Source organism: Pogona vitticeps, chromosome 1 (genome assembly GCF_051106095.1).
Source record: "Pogona vitticeps strain Pit_001003342236 chromosome 1, PviZW2.1, whole genome shotgun sequence".
Classification (NCBI taxonomy): domain Eukaryota; kingdom Metazoa; phylum Chordata; class Lepidosauria; order Squamata; family Agamidae; genus Pogona; species Pogona vitticeps.
Genome location: NC_135783.1, coordinates 282,636,384 through 282,653,641, shown reverse-complemented (window position 1 = coordinate 282,653,641; position 17,258 = coordinate 282,636,384). Strand labels below are relative to the sequence as shown.

The window sequence follows — 17,258 nt, the reverse complement described above, 5'->3', positions numbered from 1 at the left end:
TTTTTCCAAGACAAGGAGGTACATGACAGCCTTAGTTCTATAGGAGACAAACGGGAGACCTCCAGATAACTGGAAAGAAGCTTATCCCCTTTCTGTCCGGGAGTGTGTTTGTGTGCCTTCTGTAAAGCCATCTTTTGTCTCGTGAGTATTAATTCATTAGTGTAGCCCCTCCTCCTCCGTCAACGTTCCAATCGGATATCCAGGTAGGTTTTAAAGGACAGGAGATGTGACAGCCTGATGGGGGGGGCGGGTGAGGGGGGAGAAGGGCAGGGATTTAACCCTTTCCTCGAAGGGCCAAAGGATGCTGGCTTTCCATCCGATCAGAACAAGCCCGATTTTTCGAACCCCAAAGCAGGAGCAAGAGCTATCAGGAGAAGGAAGGAAATCATTTGCACTAATTAGCTTGCACTTCTAATTGGCCATCAAAAGCTGCCGTGAGGCTCCTGAAGACCTAAGCCAGTGGGGGGGCGGGGCGGGGAGGGAAGAGGAGAGGCAAAGGAACCTGACGAGAAAGGGGGCGGGGGCGATGAGAGACCCGAGCAGTGTGGAAATCCGATGCGCTGAAGAATGATAGGGATGGGAGTGTAGATATTCCCTCGTTAGCGGAGCTGACAGGCAGCTGACGCGGGAGAGCGGTTGTTGCGGCTGGGCTCAGAAAGCGGCGCGGAGCAGCACAAAGGGAATCGATCGTCTGGGGAGGGGAGACTCCCCGGAGAGGCTCCTCTTTCCCCGCCGGTCGGCTCCTTTGCCTCCGCTCGCCCTTCGCCCGCAGCCTCTCGAGGAAAAAGGCGCGGTAACAAATGCAAACAAGAGAAAGGGGGGGTGGGGGTGGAGAGTCGTCCCCCCGGCCTTTGCATGCCTCTTCCCCCTCCTTTCCCGTTCGGCCGGGATCGCCCTCATTCCTATAGATCCGCGCGCTGCCCCCCCCCCCGGGAGGGCTTTTCTCTCCCCTTTATAAATAAAAGAGGCCGGGGCATTATTCTGTCGGCGCTGCCACGGCGAATGATGTCAGCCCTCGCCTAAAATAGAGAGGGATCGACTGCAAATCCAGAGTTAAACCTTCCAATCCAACCTCAGCCAACACCATGGCAATGTGAAGTCCCACCGCCACCTCTTACACACACACACACTGAGAGAGAGAGAGAGAGAGAGAGAGAGGGACAACCTCCCCTGTCTGCTCTCTCCCTCTCTCTCACCCATTCTCTCTCTCTCTCTCACGCACGCACACACACACACAGTCTCGGGCATCGCCTGCCGGCTCCCCAAGTGAGGGCGGAAAGCGCGCAACCAACCAACCAAAGCACCCGGGGAGCCAAGGGCCGGTGGCCACGCTGCCTCCGCCTCGCCGCTGCTCGCTGCCCATCGCCTCTCCCCCCCCTCGCTCGCCCGCCCGCCTCCCCCCTGGACTTTCTCCGCCGCTTTCCCCTTTTTGCGCCACTGCCCTTCTCTCCTCCAGACATTCAAGCTCTCCGACGACGTGAAGAAATCGCCACTCCGAGCCAGGAGGAAGAGGAGGCGGCGGCGGCGGTGGTGAAGGTGGTGGAGGAAGAGGTAGTGGTGGCAGCGGCGGTTGGGGGGCGGCGGCGGTTGGGATCGCCAGAGCCCGGCTTCTTGGATGCTCGCCTTTCGGAGCCCGGAGGATTTTACAAGGCAAGACCTAAAGAGGTTCTTCTCCGACGACGCCCGGAGATAGAAAGGACGGACGCTTCCTTCCTTCTCGCCCCCTTGCAAGCAGCTGCGGACTCTGGAAAGCCCTCGGATCGTTGAAGGCAGACCGCCGGAGGAGGCTCCCCCAAAAGGCCATGGCATCAACGGAAGGGTGAGGTGGAATGATACCCCCCACACACACACACACACTTCCCTTTGATGGGGCGGGGAGGGTCGGGGACGGCGATGGGGAGACCGGGATGGGTGGAAGTGGGTTGGGCGGCGAGAGGCCCCCGGGGCTTCCCGGTGGAATGTGATGGGCTTATCTGACGGGAAGATCCGCCCGGGTCCTCCGTGCCAACAGGCTTCCAGTTACGAGCTTAAAGCCTGGAGAATGGTATTTCAAATATGAGCCTCTCCTGGGGAAGGAAAGCTTCCCTTTTCATACTAGTCTTTACTTCTTTAACCCTTACGGGGGCGACCGCGATCAAAGCGATGTCGATTTTCTTTAAAATTGGGATAGTTCCCGCCGGAGGGCTCTGCCGTTCAGTAGTCCAGCGCCATCGCAACCCCTCAGTAGGCACTTAGAGAGAAGTCCCATAGAAATCAGTAGGAGTTGTTTTAGTCACTCCTGGCCCCAATCCTATGTTCACCTCCCCGGCATTCACTCGCAGCTGAATGGAATGGTCTTCTGGAGTAACGGGACCGGGCAGTCTCTCCGGCGGTAACCCTAAACACGATTACTTAGGGAGTAAATGCGCAGTGGGACTTCTTTTGGGGCAGGCCTGCATAGGATTTGCGTCCCCACCCCCACCCCCCAGCGAGAGGAACAAGAAACTCCTCGATTCCATGTAGGAGAGAAACTGACCAGAGGAGCCAACAAACTGCTCCCAAATTGTTGAACGAGTTTTTGGCAAGCGATCGGGGTGGTGGTACCAGACGCCGTGGAACACGTCCGCCAGGGAAAGCAACGGGAAGGCATCCTGGAGGGAAAGGTGCGGATTGCGCAAGAGTTAGGATGACGGAGCAAGTAGGCACACGTCTGGGGCGCTCTCGTTGGCGACTGTGCCAAAGCTCCAGAAGTTTTTCCCCTGTTGCGAAACATGGCCAAAGACGTGCCCGCCCGTCCGTCCGTCCTCCCGCCGTCAGCCGTCGGGGTCGATCGGCCGGTCTTGTGCCACGTCTGGATTTGGGATTGATGGCTTGAGAGGTTTGTGCTTCCTACTTCTGTCTGGGGCCGTCCCCTGGGTTTTTGTCTCGCCTTCAGCCGGGCGTCTAGGCTGGGCGGTCGCCTCTTGATCCGTGGGGCTTGGCTGTCAGGTTGGATCAGCGTGATCGCCTCTGGACGGGACCTTGTGAGGACAGCGTGTAAAAAAGAGGCTCTGTTTATATCTGTCGGAGGTGTGTGTGTGTGTGTGTTTTGTGTGTGTACGCGCGCGCGCCCTTCCGAAGCAAAAAGGAGACTGAAAGCAAGCGGCCGCTTTAAGGCACGTTGCTGAAAAGTGTCCGCACCGTCGGGGGGAGAGGACAGAGGCAGGTGTCCGGAGAGGTGCCGCCAGCAGGAAGTGGTTTCGAGAGGTGTCCTCTGTGGTACTGAAAGGGAGACTTCCACCACCACCCCGTTCCCCGGGCCTGGGATCAAGGGCTCTGCTTCAGACCAAGATCCGCCCTGTCGCTCTGCTCCTCATGTGCCAGGCACATCAAATAATGTGGAGACCATGTGTGCATATATTCCTGCTTTCGGAACCGCATCATTTGGCCTTTAAAACGATTTTAAATGTTATCAAAGCTAGAGGCAAACTGAAGAGAAGCGAGATAATAGTTGGGAAACGGAATGTGGGAATGGACATCCTCTGTCTGGCTGCCACATGAGGGGCGTCCTCTCCATGCCAATGTTATTCTCAGGGCATCAGCAAATATAGAGACTTATATGCAGTGATTCCCAGCCTTGAGTAACCCAGGTGTTCTTGGGCTGCAACTCCCAGAAAACTCCAGCCAGCACAGCTGGTGGCGAAGGTTTTTGGGAACTTCAGTCCAATAACGTCTGGGTTACCCAAGGTTGGGAACCACTGCTGATGTGCATTCCTTTGGTTTCACTTAGATATTTCAGCCTCTGTTTAGGGCTCTCCCTTTGAAAGCAAGGGGACTGGAAAATAAAAGCTACACCATAAGCTCTCTGTGTTTGGGCAGATAGAAGAGTGTACACAGGAACAGCTTAGTGTGCTGTTACTACAGCATGCCACACCACATGTGCTACTAGAATACAGCACATCTGGCTGTACACATTAAACAACATTAAAATACATTAGGATTCCAGGAGGGGATGAGCACCTTTTACCTCCTGTGGACCTGGGTGGGTGGGTATATGAGTAGAGACAGAATGGATAGCACATGCCATCTTGAGGGATACAATCCCACCTGTGTTAAGGAAGGGAGCAGGGCAATTTCTATGATTATTCATATACTTTAAAGCAGGTCAGGGCAGTCAGTTTGTTGCTGTACCACCAACAAGAACCTTATGACACATCACAGGTGAGCAAGTTTTATTTGGCATCAATGTTTGGAGACTGTAGTGTACCTTTTCAAATACCCAGAGTGTAGCCTCATCAGACAGACATTTATACAGTAATAGAGAGGGTGGGAGTATTTAATGTAACAGAAATGTGGGAAGCCCAGCATGCTAGTAATTTATCAGTGATTGTTAAGGCTTCCTGACAGCCTTTGGGGTGATGAAAAACAACGTTCTTAATGGTAGTAGTAAACATATTCAACCACAGATATATAGAATGACACACACAAAGTGGGGGAAAGTATTTAAATTCAGTATAATGGAAAAGCATAGCCCATAGTTTGGATGAGTTTAGCAGTAGCAATCAGAGGAAGCAGAGGAAATAGGACTGCAAAATTCACAAGTAGAGAAACTGTAGCTATAAACATGCAACTCTTCAGTAGTACTGTGTTTCCCCAAAAATAAGAGAGGATCTTATATTATTTTTTTTTCTCCAAAATGCATTAGGGCTTATTTTCAGGGGATTTTTTTTATGTACAACAATCTACATTTATTCAAATACAGTCATGTCATCTTCTTCTAGTTGCTGCACAATGGTGGAGGGTGGGGTTTCACCCAACTAGGGCTTATTTAGGGGGTAGGCCTTATACAGTATTACGAGCATCCTGAAAAATCACACTAGTGCTTATTTTCAGGTTAGGTCTAATTTTCGGGGAAACAGGGTAATATGGAAAAACATGTATGGATGAGCTGACTAGTATATGTAATAAGATAATAAGTCTCTGTCTCTGTTCAAGCCAAGAGAGATAGAATCAAATCTCTTCATATCTGTGAAGAGTCTCACTTGTCCAGGTAAGGTTATCAGGAAGTTGAGTCATGGCAACTGGACTTCTTTCTTATTAGGTTGAAACTAGAGATGAGGGTACTCATATTCATATACGAATGCCCCCACAGAGCTGAACTTAATGAGGGTCCAGCCCCTGGGGCCGGACCGTCCACTCATGCATCCGAGGGTGGCAGTGGCCCCACTCATCCTTACAATCACTCCTGGAGTGCCACTCTTCCTGCTCAACTAGCCACTCAGCAGCCGTGCAGGGAGACTTGTCCTCCCTCCCCCTGGAGTGGCTGGCTGAGCGGGAAGAGAGCGGCTCTCTGGAAGCAATTGGAAGGATAAGTGGGGCCACCAGCAGTGGCAGACATGTGAGTGGATGGTCCAGCCCCTGGGGCTGAACCCTTATTAAGTCCAGCTGTGTGGGGATATTCGTATATGAATACAAGTACCCCCATCTCTAGTTGAAATGTTTTGCTACTCATTCAAGTAGCTTCTTCAGTCTGAGGAAATTTGGTAGAAGGTCCCTGATATATCCTGGATAATATATCAGGGGTCCCCTACCAAATCTCAGATTGAAGTAGCTATTTGGATGAGTAGCAAATCGTTTCAACCTAATAAGAAGTCCAGTTGCCATGACTCAACTTCCAGATAAAACTCTTGATATATTTTTGTTCAGCCGCATTTATCAGTGACTATGAACAAGTAAGCTGGCACATTATTTCTATTCAATGGAATCATTTATAAATGTCCATTTGTAAAGAAAACAGAAAGTCAGTGATTCTGAAGGTATAGTTTTGTGCCTCAAACAGCCCATCATCACATGGCTTTTTCCACCCCTCCCCCCCCGCCCCTGATCTGAGTAGGGAAGCAGTTGCAGCCCAGTGAGACAGGCTGTGCTTTCTATGCAGAAGGTCTGAGCTCTGCCATCTCTCCAGGTAAGGCTGATAATGATTCCTGCCTGAAACCTTGGAGGGCCAACCCCAGTCAATGTAGACAACATTGAGCTAGATTGACCAATGGCTTGATTCTGCATAAGGTAATTTACTCCATACAGTCCAAAGTCACATTTCCAGGTACTATAATCTGAAATGCAAAATGTGTCTATGCAGACACACCTCCCAAAGTGGCAAAATTCAAATGACTTAGTTATAACAGCAAGTCCCTGACTTGGACATTAGAGCAAGGAAATTGTTGGAATGCTGCTGTAATATGGGGAGGTATGTTGTTTTATATGTCAGTTTACTGATGAACGGTAAGGTTGAAGTAAGATGCTGGATACTCAGAAGTAAATCCATATTGTGCAAGGGGACTTGTTCCTGCTTGACTGGAAATGGTTGTAGTTATTGCTGCACAAGAGTGCAGCAATGATTTTGTGCTGGCAAAGCAAATTAACAGTCTGCAAGACAATTCTAAAAATAGGGAAGCACAAACAAACATGTATACTTTTTAAACTGGGCTTCAGACCAGCATCAAATTTGGCACAATGTGATAAACAGAGTGCTCTTGTTCAGAGCCAAATTCAGGGAAGTTTCAGCAAAGGGTTTTTGAGTTACTTTTTTAAAAAGTAAAACTGTTTTCCCCCTCCATTCAGAAATAGGTGACGCTAAATAGTCCCAGATTTAAAAATAGCTCATATAAATTGAAAACACCAATTTTGCTTACCTTGAAAGAGAATCGTTGACCCCACACACTTTTATTTGGAAAGAATCCCCTAACCTGGTTTACTTTAAAGAAAATAATGGAGTTTAAGTCCTCAAGAAAGGGGGATATTTTGCCATCTATCTCCTGGAAATTAGCATATAATTTTGAAAGGCATATTCAAAGTATTTATGCATTACCAAATTACAGAACATATGTGTTTGTCCCAGCCCTGAGTGGTTTCAGGAAACATTTAGGTTTCTGGGACCAGGTTCCTGACACAAATTTTCAAAGGGGAAATCAGCTCCAGGTCTGGGGCAATCTGAACTTTTGAACTTTTCAGTTGGGACCCAGTTGATTTTTTAACTTCTTCCTGACCAAACAGGGATTCACACTTACAAACAAATTCCGTGTCTGGTTGTAAAAAATATTTTTAAAAATATTTTTAAAAGAATAGAAAACAACTATTCAGAAGCTCACTCGTGAAAGCTAAGAATTACTGTTTTTTGCTTTGTGGCTGAGGATGACCTCTTCGAAGAGGTTATGTGTCATCAAATCAATTCTGATTTGTGGTTACTCTATGAGTTAATGACCTCCAAACCATCATATCGTTAACAGCTCTGCTCGGATCATGCAAACCAACACCATCTTATAATAGGTTCTTTTCTCTTCCTATATTTCCCAGCAATACTGTCTTTTCTAATCAGTTCTATATTTTCATTTTATATGTGTGGTCGGATAACCTCAATTTAATCATTTTTGCTCTATTGAGATTAAGTGCTCAGTTTTCTGGCTTGATTAAGTACCCACTTTTCTGCTTCTCTGGATCGCCTTATAAGGTGCTCTCCAACACCATATTTCAAACAAGTTAATTATTTTCTCTTTCTTTTTTCACTGTCTTTCTTTTACATAACATGGATGATGCTGACCTTAGTTTATTTCGAAATTATTTCAAAAGATATGGGTGCATGTTTTGGAAATCATGAACACAATGTGTTCATAGAATTGATACAGATTTTCTTCCTTTTTGCCTACTCCAAGGAAAGGGTCTGGAAATTGGAAGATTGCTTTCTAATCTCTATTCTGTGTTGTGAGCATATCAACATTAGTTTACCTGAGAGGTTAAGAGGTGTATATTTTCCCTGTTGTATGTATTGCACTTACTCAGACCTTTGCTTTACCATTTCATTAAGTCCAAAACAGCTCCTCAAAATATTTTGGCACAGAGGAATTATAGCCACATTCCAGCTGTTCTTGCTTCTGTCCTATCCCAGTTTACTGTATGTCCCCATCTTTTGGGAACCTCTGTCACTGTGAGGGAAGTTTCTCTTGGAATTTGTGTGTAGTGTATGCATATTTAAACTTCTATTTTAAAAAGCCAGGAAATTCAAGTCTTCCAAAAAAAATTATCTGTTTTATAAATGTGGGATATTGTGCTTCTTTAACCATTGGCAAAGGTAGTGAGCACAAAAGGGTATCCAGTAGAGCATTTTGACTGTTGTCAACATTGAGGCTGTCTTTTGCTATGTATGCTTTCTTTTTTCTGCTGGCAATCAGAGCAGAGTGTTGTGCAGCAAATGGAGCCATTTCCTGGTGTATCGAATAGTGGACATAGAAGCACATTGTCCAGCATCAAAAAACTGGAATGGTTGTTTCTGTTTTGTTTTCTTTCATTTTGAAGACTTTGTATCAATAGTTTGTAACTTTTCGCAGATACACCTGGGATTGTTTTATTAATGGCTTATGTGTAAAGGAGACAACGTTTTTGAACCATGATTGAAACCCAACATGAAACCCAAGTACTTTGGAGCGGTCTCCTTTCTGGGGCTATCATTGTCTTTGAAAAGATCCCATTTATAAGTTTCCATTTATAACAAGAGCTGGCCCCAAATCTTTTACAAATGACAATTACACAGAAGTTTACAGAAGTTGCCTGGACAGGCAGTTGAAGGGATTGTTTCTTTCCCCACACAAGGAGGTCACTGGAAACTATGGTCAACACAATGAGGTGCTAGATTCATTGGTGGTGTACAGAAAGGTTGTGCAGAGTATAAAACCCTGTCCTCTATTAGAGAGGAATAGTTAAAGCCCATAAGCAGCATAGAAAGGTTTAAATAAATAAATCTAGAATTCATCACAATGAAGATTATAGGGAGCTGATGCAACTGCAGTAGTACTCTATACATGTAGAGACACGGTGTCTTCATACATGTAGAAGTTAAACAAAGTGACTCTGAACAACAGTTTCTCTGCCATCTCTGCCCTATGATATCTGCTTCCTGAGCGGAAGACCTGAAATGTAAAGTCTTATGTTTTCAAATGACAGTGTATAGACTGCTCCGTGTGACAAGGAGCTGAACTTCGAAACTTTTTTGGGGGGTGGGGGTGGTTAGAAGAATGACAACTGCAAGAATCTCCAAGTCAGCATGGTTGGTGGAAGGGATTCAGGGAGGTGTTGTCCAAAAAAGTAATATATCCAGGCTCTAAAGGGTCCCAGCTGTAGAAAGATCTTCACTGCACTTTCAGCTATAAGCATATTTCCAACCTTCCACCCAAAGCATAAAATTCTGGAAGTAGAAGCAGTGGCAACATTAATAGTAGGGTAACATTACCAGCTGTTATGTTATGGCATGTTCTTTTTTTGCTTTGTCAGGAAATATGTGCTCTCCTTTTGAAATTGAAAATGAAATGGCCAAGCTGGGCATCCTGTATGTGGCTTTAATTAGCACCCAAGGATGAGGAGTAAAGCAGAGCATGTCGCTCTGTTTCCATCTTTTGCAGGTTGTTGGTGACTATGTACAGTGCAGAGCCTGCATATATGGGTACAGAGGGCTCCTTAACTTGACTGTCACCCTCAGTACATGAAGCGCAAAGAGAAGAGTAACAGAAAGTAGAGGAAACAGTATGGATATCCTCACATTGTAATAAAGCCCACACATGGAAACCTGAATAGAGCGACTGTTGTCATGAATTCATGCAGGTAACTTCTATATTAGAATATTAGTCCACAACATTCCCAATGTAAAAACACAAACCAGCTGCTGGATAGCTCACTGGCTTAGGCATCTGGCTGTGGAGCCAGAGGTTGAGAGTTTAATTCTTCACAGGGGCTGGACTTGATGATCCATAGGGTCCCTTCCAGCTCTGCAGTTCCAAGAGTAAATTCTTTGCTCTGTATTTTATCTCACTTAGCAATAATGGGACACGCAGAACAGATAAAACTGAAGAATGAAAAGTTCCTTGACCCTGCTCCCACTAACGTCACCAGTAAAACTCTACAGATTTCAGTAGTTTAGGTTTCAAGGACACAAAACAGAATACTGTAAATGCTTATTTTTACAGCTCAAGGAAAGAATTCTTTGCTTCTGCAAAAATCTATCCCAGCCAAAATGCAAACAGATTCACTATTTTAGAAAATATCTTTGGATGCCATCTATATTTGTGAAAAGCAACTGAATATTGTCATTGATTCCGGGGAGAAGTAGATTGTACCTAAATTTGGGATGGGAAATGGGTGACCCTTCAGAAAATGATAAAATGCTACTTCCGTCCTTCCTTGCCAATGGCCATGGGAATTGCATGGCACTTGAAAGAAGTGAATGGGAACAGGGAATGAGTGTCCTCCTTCCTCATAATAACTTATGAAATCCAGTGACATTAGGCACTGTCATTGGTTCCACCACCTGGTAAAGTCAAAGATAAGAGTACAGAACAAAAACAAATTAGGGGGAATAACTAAGATTAAACAACTTAAACTGAATAATATTTGGAACCATTGAATCCGAAGCAAAATTACAGAAATTTATTCCAGTAAAATTAACTTTTATTCCAGTTAAGGAGTCTCTTTTTCAGATTTTGGTCTCAATCATAAACAAGTACAAGGAGAACGGACTTGTGTGAGGATGAGGAAGGTTTCACTTTCTCCTGGTTTTGGTGAAAAGCTTCTATATAAGCACAAGTGCATTGGTTTTGTATGTGTCACTGGGGTCCCCGGATGCCTTTTGTTGTAACTTTTTGCCTTTTAATAACTATAGCGGTGATGAAGACATTCTGTCAGGAGCAGGGACCATCAGCACACGGCTCAATGGCAAAATCCTCTCGCAGAGCTATGGAAATGGCATAACTTTTGAAAGCAAATTGCCTGAAATTAAGAAATCTATGTAGATTTGTTTGTTTGTTTGTTTATTAATAATTTATTTATTTAACTTATATGCCGCCCACTCTACCCAAAGGTCTCTGGGCGGCTTACAACAATTAAAATTCAATTAAAATACAATAAAAGATAAAATGATTAAAATACAATTAAAATTAAAAAGATATTATTGGTTGCATGCTGAATCATAAAACTCAGAGTGCAATTGATGTCTATCCTATTTTATTAACTTGGGGCAATTTGCCTTCAAAAGTTACACTGTTTGTAGGACACTAGTGTAAATAGGTAAGAGAGGATCTGGGCCAATGAGAACAATAATAAATAAGATGCCACCTCTCTGTCTTTTTAAAACGGTCTCAAATTAGAGAGTTAACAATCTTTTTTAGGTATGGTGTAGGGACCTTCATATATATACTCAGCTTTCATCCCTGAAGCCCATTATTCTTTCATTTCAGAGGTTCAAGTAGATTCACACACGCAATCTTGTCTGGCTCCAGTCTTCCATTGAAGTGGACGGAAACAACTGCAAGTGTCAGAGCCTTTTAACATTGGGATGCCATCCCAGTCTGCAGCATCTGGTGGGAGTATATGTAGGTTGTTTACATGTACACATGTATATATTTATTAGCTTGAAAAAACTCTCCAGCAAATGATTTGCCTATGCTTTTAAGGGAGCACTAGAAGAATGTTTTTATTCTTGAGCATAAAATAAGCTGCACAACAGGCAAATTAGCTTCATCTTTTTTACCCATCTGACCTCTTCACCTCCACTTTGCATGCTAATCCTTCAGCAAGGACTGCCTTGCTAAGGCTGCAAATCTCTGGGCAGCTTTTGAACAGCTGTTGTTTTTAAACTGGGGAGAAAAATGCCCATTCCATGATAGTGGGATGTGAGCAGAGTGAGAGAACTCTAGGACGTGGTATCATTGCATACAAGATCTGTTAGGTTCCACTGCTGTTTGACTTTCGGGGAAATCTAGCTGGAATCCAGAAATTATTTTGAATTATTGACAGAATATCAATCATGTGTTTAGGTTGTCAACCCACAACTGGACCCGACGGTTTCAAATTTTTATCTGTCCATAGGACCAGAACTGAGAGCCAATGTGATGAAATCAACTGAATATTATACTAGGACTCAAGATATCCCTGTTCTGTTTTAAGAAACAGGGGTGTTTCTTTAATATTATGTGTTTCTTTGATATTTTGTCTGTAATATTTATAATACATAACCATTACATATGAAACATGTACCATTACAGTGTGTTTAAAGAGGGAGTGGGGAGAAATTTTCATACATAATATTACAGTTAGGCACATGGGTTTCAGACTCTGAATTTCTTACTGTTACATGGTCCAGACTTTATTGCTGAGCACAACAGTTTGTGAAATGATCAATTTAGATGTAAAATTCACTGACGGGATCCTATTACTCAGCATAGTAAGTTACACTTGAACAGGCATTTTGAATCAATGGGGATTGATTCAAACTCTTCTGCAAATTCTATTGATTCAGATCAGCCTATTATATCTGAAACTTTCAGGGGGATAATAAGTTCCATTGAATCAAGTGGCCTACTACAACTGCAATTTGCTATGTGAATGATTCTAGTCCAATTTACTGCACTAGCAACAGGATTTTAGCTGCTCTCTTCCCCACCTTTTAAGCAAAACAGATATGTAGACAGTGGTCCCTGGTTTAATACATAGGAACAACTAATGAATGCAATGTTCTTATTAGTGAACTCACATGCCTTCCTCTTACAAACTACTTGATTTCAGAAAATATAAATCACAACATGGTAAGAGTACGGTCTAAAAATAGCCACCTCACTCCTCATGTCCCACATATATTTGTACTCGTGGCATGAGTGTGGGCGCATCTATTTTTACCAGCAGGTGCATAGTCAGATAGTGTTAATTGAAAACCTCTTACCACTTCTGAAATAGCTGGGAATATTTTTCTGCAGAAGAACAGTTGGCAGAAGCAAACTCAAGGCAGGGCAATTTTGCACAATTAAAAAATACACATCCTCTTTAACAAGCCTTGAAATTTAAGGGAGTAAGCATGAGGCCCACCTGTACAATTTCCGTGGAGAAAGTGATGATCCTCAACTAATTTGCAACCGTTTAATGCCATTATATTTAACATGATATAGAGAAATCTGTTTTGTCTTAGGCCTATTATATTACTAGGTCACTAAGTAACTGTCCCAGAACATGTCATTACAAGGGCCATGTCAAAAGCTTGTCAGGAAGAAGTGGCAGGAGAGAGTATAGTTGGGGGCATACTAGATGCTCATAGCAAACAGTCTCTCAATGCTGGTCTTTATGCCGCAGAAATGCACCATCTAAGTTCAAGAGGAAGGTGTTTGAAAGGCTTGTTGGATTCCAAAGTTTACAGAAGTATGAACACACAAAAATGTTAGAGGAAAACCCCTAAGAGTGTGACTATCCAGTAAGAGAAATGTGAACTCACTCACTCTGAAGTCACATTTGTGTTTCCCCAAGTATGTTCATGATAACTGGTCACACTATTAGTGGAGGAAATTGGCTAAACAGCTTTGTTTGTAGCTCCTGTAGACCTGCAGGAGGTGCAGTTACAGGAGAATTACCTTAAAAAGCTGTAAACAAGATTGTTTTGCAATTCCTTCCTTCCTTCCTTCCTTCCTTCCTTCCTTCCTTCCTTCACCCCACCATAGTGTAACAGAGCTGGCACTAAGGTGCTTTAAAAAGAAAAGAAATGCCATTATTTGCAAAGTTTCAGTCCTTCGAGATACCACTTGAGGACCATTTTCCAATGCTTGAGTTCTATCCTGCTGTTTCTTTATTAATCTACAACTGAAAACAAATATATACACATATTCAAATGTAAATATACATTTAAAATGATTTTCTCTCAGAATATTAAACATTGTTTTTCTGAAAGCATGTGTTTAGAAATATGTATTGATATATAATTAATCATTCAGCTAAGTACTGTGTCAGGAGATTAACGAACTGCGACAGCAGTGTATAACTGTTTCATTTCTCCCGTCAGTTCAGCCAGATTGAATAGTTCAGAAAAATCAAAATCCGTAGGCATCTTTTAGTTACACTGATAATTCTCAAATTTTCATTATATGGAGGTAGGGGCTATTGTTCTGAGTTAATAATTATAAAGAAAATAAATAATGAGAATGTAAACACTGTGAGCAAGTGTCATCTACTGGAGAGAAAGATAGATTAGGGATTTATGAGAGCTGGGTTTAAATCCACACTCAGCTGTGGAAACTCACTAGATGGTAGCAATGGTAAAGTTGTTCCTTAAATATTTCGCATGCCTTGAAAACTCTATTAGAATCACTATAAGTCGGATGCAATTTGATAGCAGACCACAATAGAGTATGTATGTATGTATGTATGTATGTATGTATGTATGTATGTATGTATGTATGTATGTATGTATGTATGTATGTATGTATGTATGTATGTATGTATGTATGTATGTACAGTGGTGCCTCGCATAACGTTTGCTTCGTTTAACGTTTTTTTCGCTTAACGTTTATTTTTTCAGAGTCAGATTGTGCTTCGTATAACGTTTTTCCCTATGGGCGATTTTCGCATAGCGATTTGGGGACCATGCTTCGCTTAACGTTTTTGGTTTTAGGTCCCCTGCTTCACTTAACGATGTTTTTTTTTTCCAATTAAAAAAGTGTCTTAGAAGGGTCAAAAACGGTTCTAAATGCTTGGATTCGTTAGAGGACCCCTTAAGTCATGTGCAAACCTGATTTGGCTTTGATCTGACTTTTCGTTAATTTTTTGTGAATTCTTTTTTTTTTGGCCCATAGGAACCAATGGACCTGTCAAAATCTGACAGCTCCATGCTTTCCTATGGGGGAGAAAACAATTTACAAAAAATTAACGAAAGTTCAGATCAACGCCAAATCAGGTTTGCACACAACTTAGGGGGTCCTCTAACGAACCCAAGAATTTAGAACAGTTGCTGAGTCTTCATTAATTTTTTGTGAATTTTTTCTTCCCCCATAGGAAATAATGGAGCTGTCAGATTTTGACAGCTGTCAAAAGTTGGGGGGAAAAAATTCACCATTAATTAACGAAAAGTCAGATCAAAGCCAAATTAACTTTTGCATCTGTTTTAGAGGGTGCAGAAGCTAATCCAAGCATTTAAAACCATTTTTGACCCTTTTATGACACACTTAATTTTGCAAAAATTGACTTCGCAAAGCCATTGAAACGTATTGAGTCAGCTACAATACATTCCAATGGAGGATACATTGTATCGTTTAACGATGTTTCCTATGGGTTTTTTCGCTTAAGGACGGCAATCCGTGCCTATTGGAACGGATTAACCGGTTTCCAATGCATCTCTATGGGAAATGGTGTTTTGCATAACGATGTTTCACATAACGTTTTTTTTTTTGAACCAATTAAAAACGTTATGCGAGGCACCACTGTATGTATGTATGTATGTATGTATGTATGTATGTATGTATGTATGTATGTATGTATGTATGTATGTATGTATGTATGTATGTATGTATGTATGTATGTATGTATGTATGTATGTATTATTTTATTTTATTTTATTTATACCACACCCATCTGGTCTTACGACCACTCTAGGCGGCTTCCAAATAAAAACATACAAATATACAGAAAAATTATAACATGAGCTAATAAATTAATAAATTATTCAAGATGGCAAGAAAAAAGAAAGAAGTAATCAAGGGTTAACTGGAGGGAAGGCCTGCACGAACATCCATGTTTTTAGTTGGTTTTTGAAGATACCCAGCGAAGGGGCCGCACGAATCACTGGAGGGAGATTGTTCCAATGTAAGCTTTCAGTATGTTATTTAGATGCATGTTAAGCTATCTTCATGCCCTGTTATGAGACAAAAACAACTTTGACCACCTTAGTGAATGACCTATGCTGGGATTTGGACAGGGAGAGTGTTTTCCTATTGGTTTTGCTGGACCTCTCAGTGGCCATACCATTGACCATGGTATGCTTTTGGGATGCATTTCTGGGAAGGGACTTGGAGGTGCTGTTTTACCTCCTTTCTGGATGGGCAAACCCAAAGTGCTGGGGGATTCTTGTTTGATGCCCTGCCCACTGGCCTGTGGTGTCCCTCAGGTTTCCATTGTGTTCCCCATGCTGTTTAATGAAAGCGCTGGGAGAGGTTGGCTGGAGTTCTGGAGACCCAACTCTATCTCTCTTTTCTAACTAGCTCCAAGGAAGCAATCTAAATGGTAAGCCAGTGCCTGGCATCAGTAATGAGCTAGATGAGGCCATATAGATTGAAAATCCAGACAAGACAGAGGAGCTCCTGATCAATTGGAAAGCTGATGAGGGAGGGCTGTGAGTGTTCACAGTTTGGATGTTCTAGAGTGCTCGACCCTGAGTCTGGATGCCTAGGTTTCAGTAGTGACCAGGAGTAAAGCTGGTGTGCCAGCTGCGCTTGTTGAGATATTTGATTTGGTTACAGTGATGTATGCTTTAGTTTTATTTTGTTTGGATTACTGCAACACACTGTATATGGGTTTGTCTTTGAAGATGATTCAAAAACGTCAGCAGCTGGTTTGAACTGGCTGATTGGGGCCAGCGACAGGAAGTATATTTCTCCCCTGCTACACCAACTTTACTGGCTACCTGTCTATTTCTGGGACCAATTCAAAGTGCTGATTATGACCTACAAAACCCTAAACAGCTTGGGTCCAGGCTGTCTGAAGGATTGTATCATAAGTCATCTACACGGCAGCACAGCTGCTGCATGTTACCTTCCCCCACCCCCCTTGCTGGGACCTCCACTCACTAATTGGCACATATTGCTCCTTCCCTCCCCATCACACAATCTTCCAGTCCAAACAGGAGCCTGGACTTCCCTTCTCTGCCTCCTCCAGCAGCTGCCCACTCAGATGAGAAGGCAGGTCAGGGATTCTTGTAGCAGAGCTTTTGTGGCCAGCTGCTGGAGGGAGCAGAGAAGGCGCGTCCCGGCTCCTGCCCAGACTGGAAGATGGTGCAACGGGGAAGGAAGGAGCAACACACTCTGACTGGTGAGTGAAGGTGCCAGTGAGAAGCTTTCCTCTTGGTCCCATTGCCATCACAGGCACCACAGGGGCATGAGAGAGAACCTTCTCTGTGGCGGGATGCTTTTCCTTGAGGTCTTAGGTTGGTCCTCTACTTTTTATCTTATTGATGACAGGTGAAGACCTGCCTTTTTAGGCAATGTTATAATTATTTGAGCAAGGCTTGAGTCTCTTGGTTTAAAGCTTTTAAGTGTTTAGACAACCATTTTAATTACTAGTATAGGCTTAATTGTTTTTTTAAAATTTTGTCACTTATTGGGTTTTTAGTTGAACTTGTTCTGATCATTGTGAGCTGCTTTGGATCCTTCAGCAAACCGAAAGATACATACACACGTGCATGCACAATTTTTGGTTTGAATTGTAAAGCTCCAGGCTGGTTCAAGATGTCC

General features: G+C 43.3%; 1 protein-coding gene across 3 annotated transcripts in view; it reads left to right on the top strand.

Annotated features, from left to right (window-relative positions):
* Positions 1 to 520: 520 nt before the first annotated feature.
* SLC1A2 (solute carrier family 1 member 2) overlaps positions 521 to 17,258 on the top strand; it is a 132,256-nt gene continuing 115,518 nt past the window's right edge. The window contains exon 1 of one of the 3 annotated variants that reach the window (XM_020782801.3): positions 521 to 1,819. In XM_020782801.3, the coding sequence (XP_020638460.1) occupies positions 1,803 to 1,819 (17 nt within the window). In that variant the 5' untranslated portion in view covers positions 521 to 1,802. Of the gene's footprint in view, positions 1,820 to 1,959; positions 2,858 to 5,828; positions 5,924 to 17,258 lie in introns of those variants that run through there. The other 2 variants (XM_020782802.3, XM_072985946.2) reach the window with 2 other exon arrangements.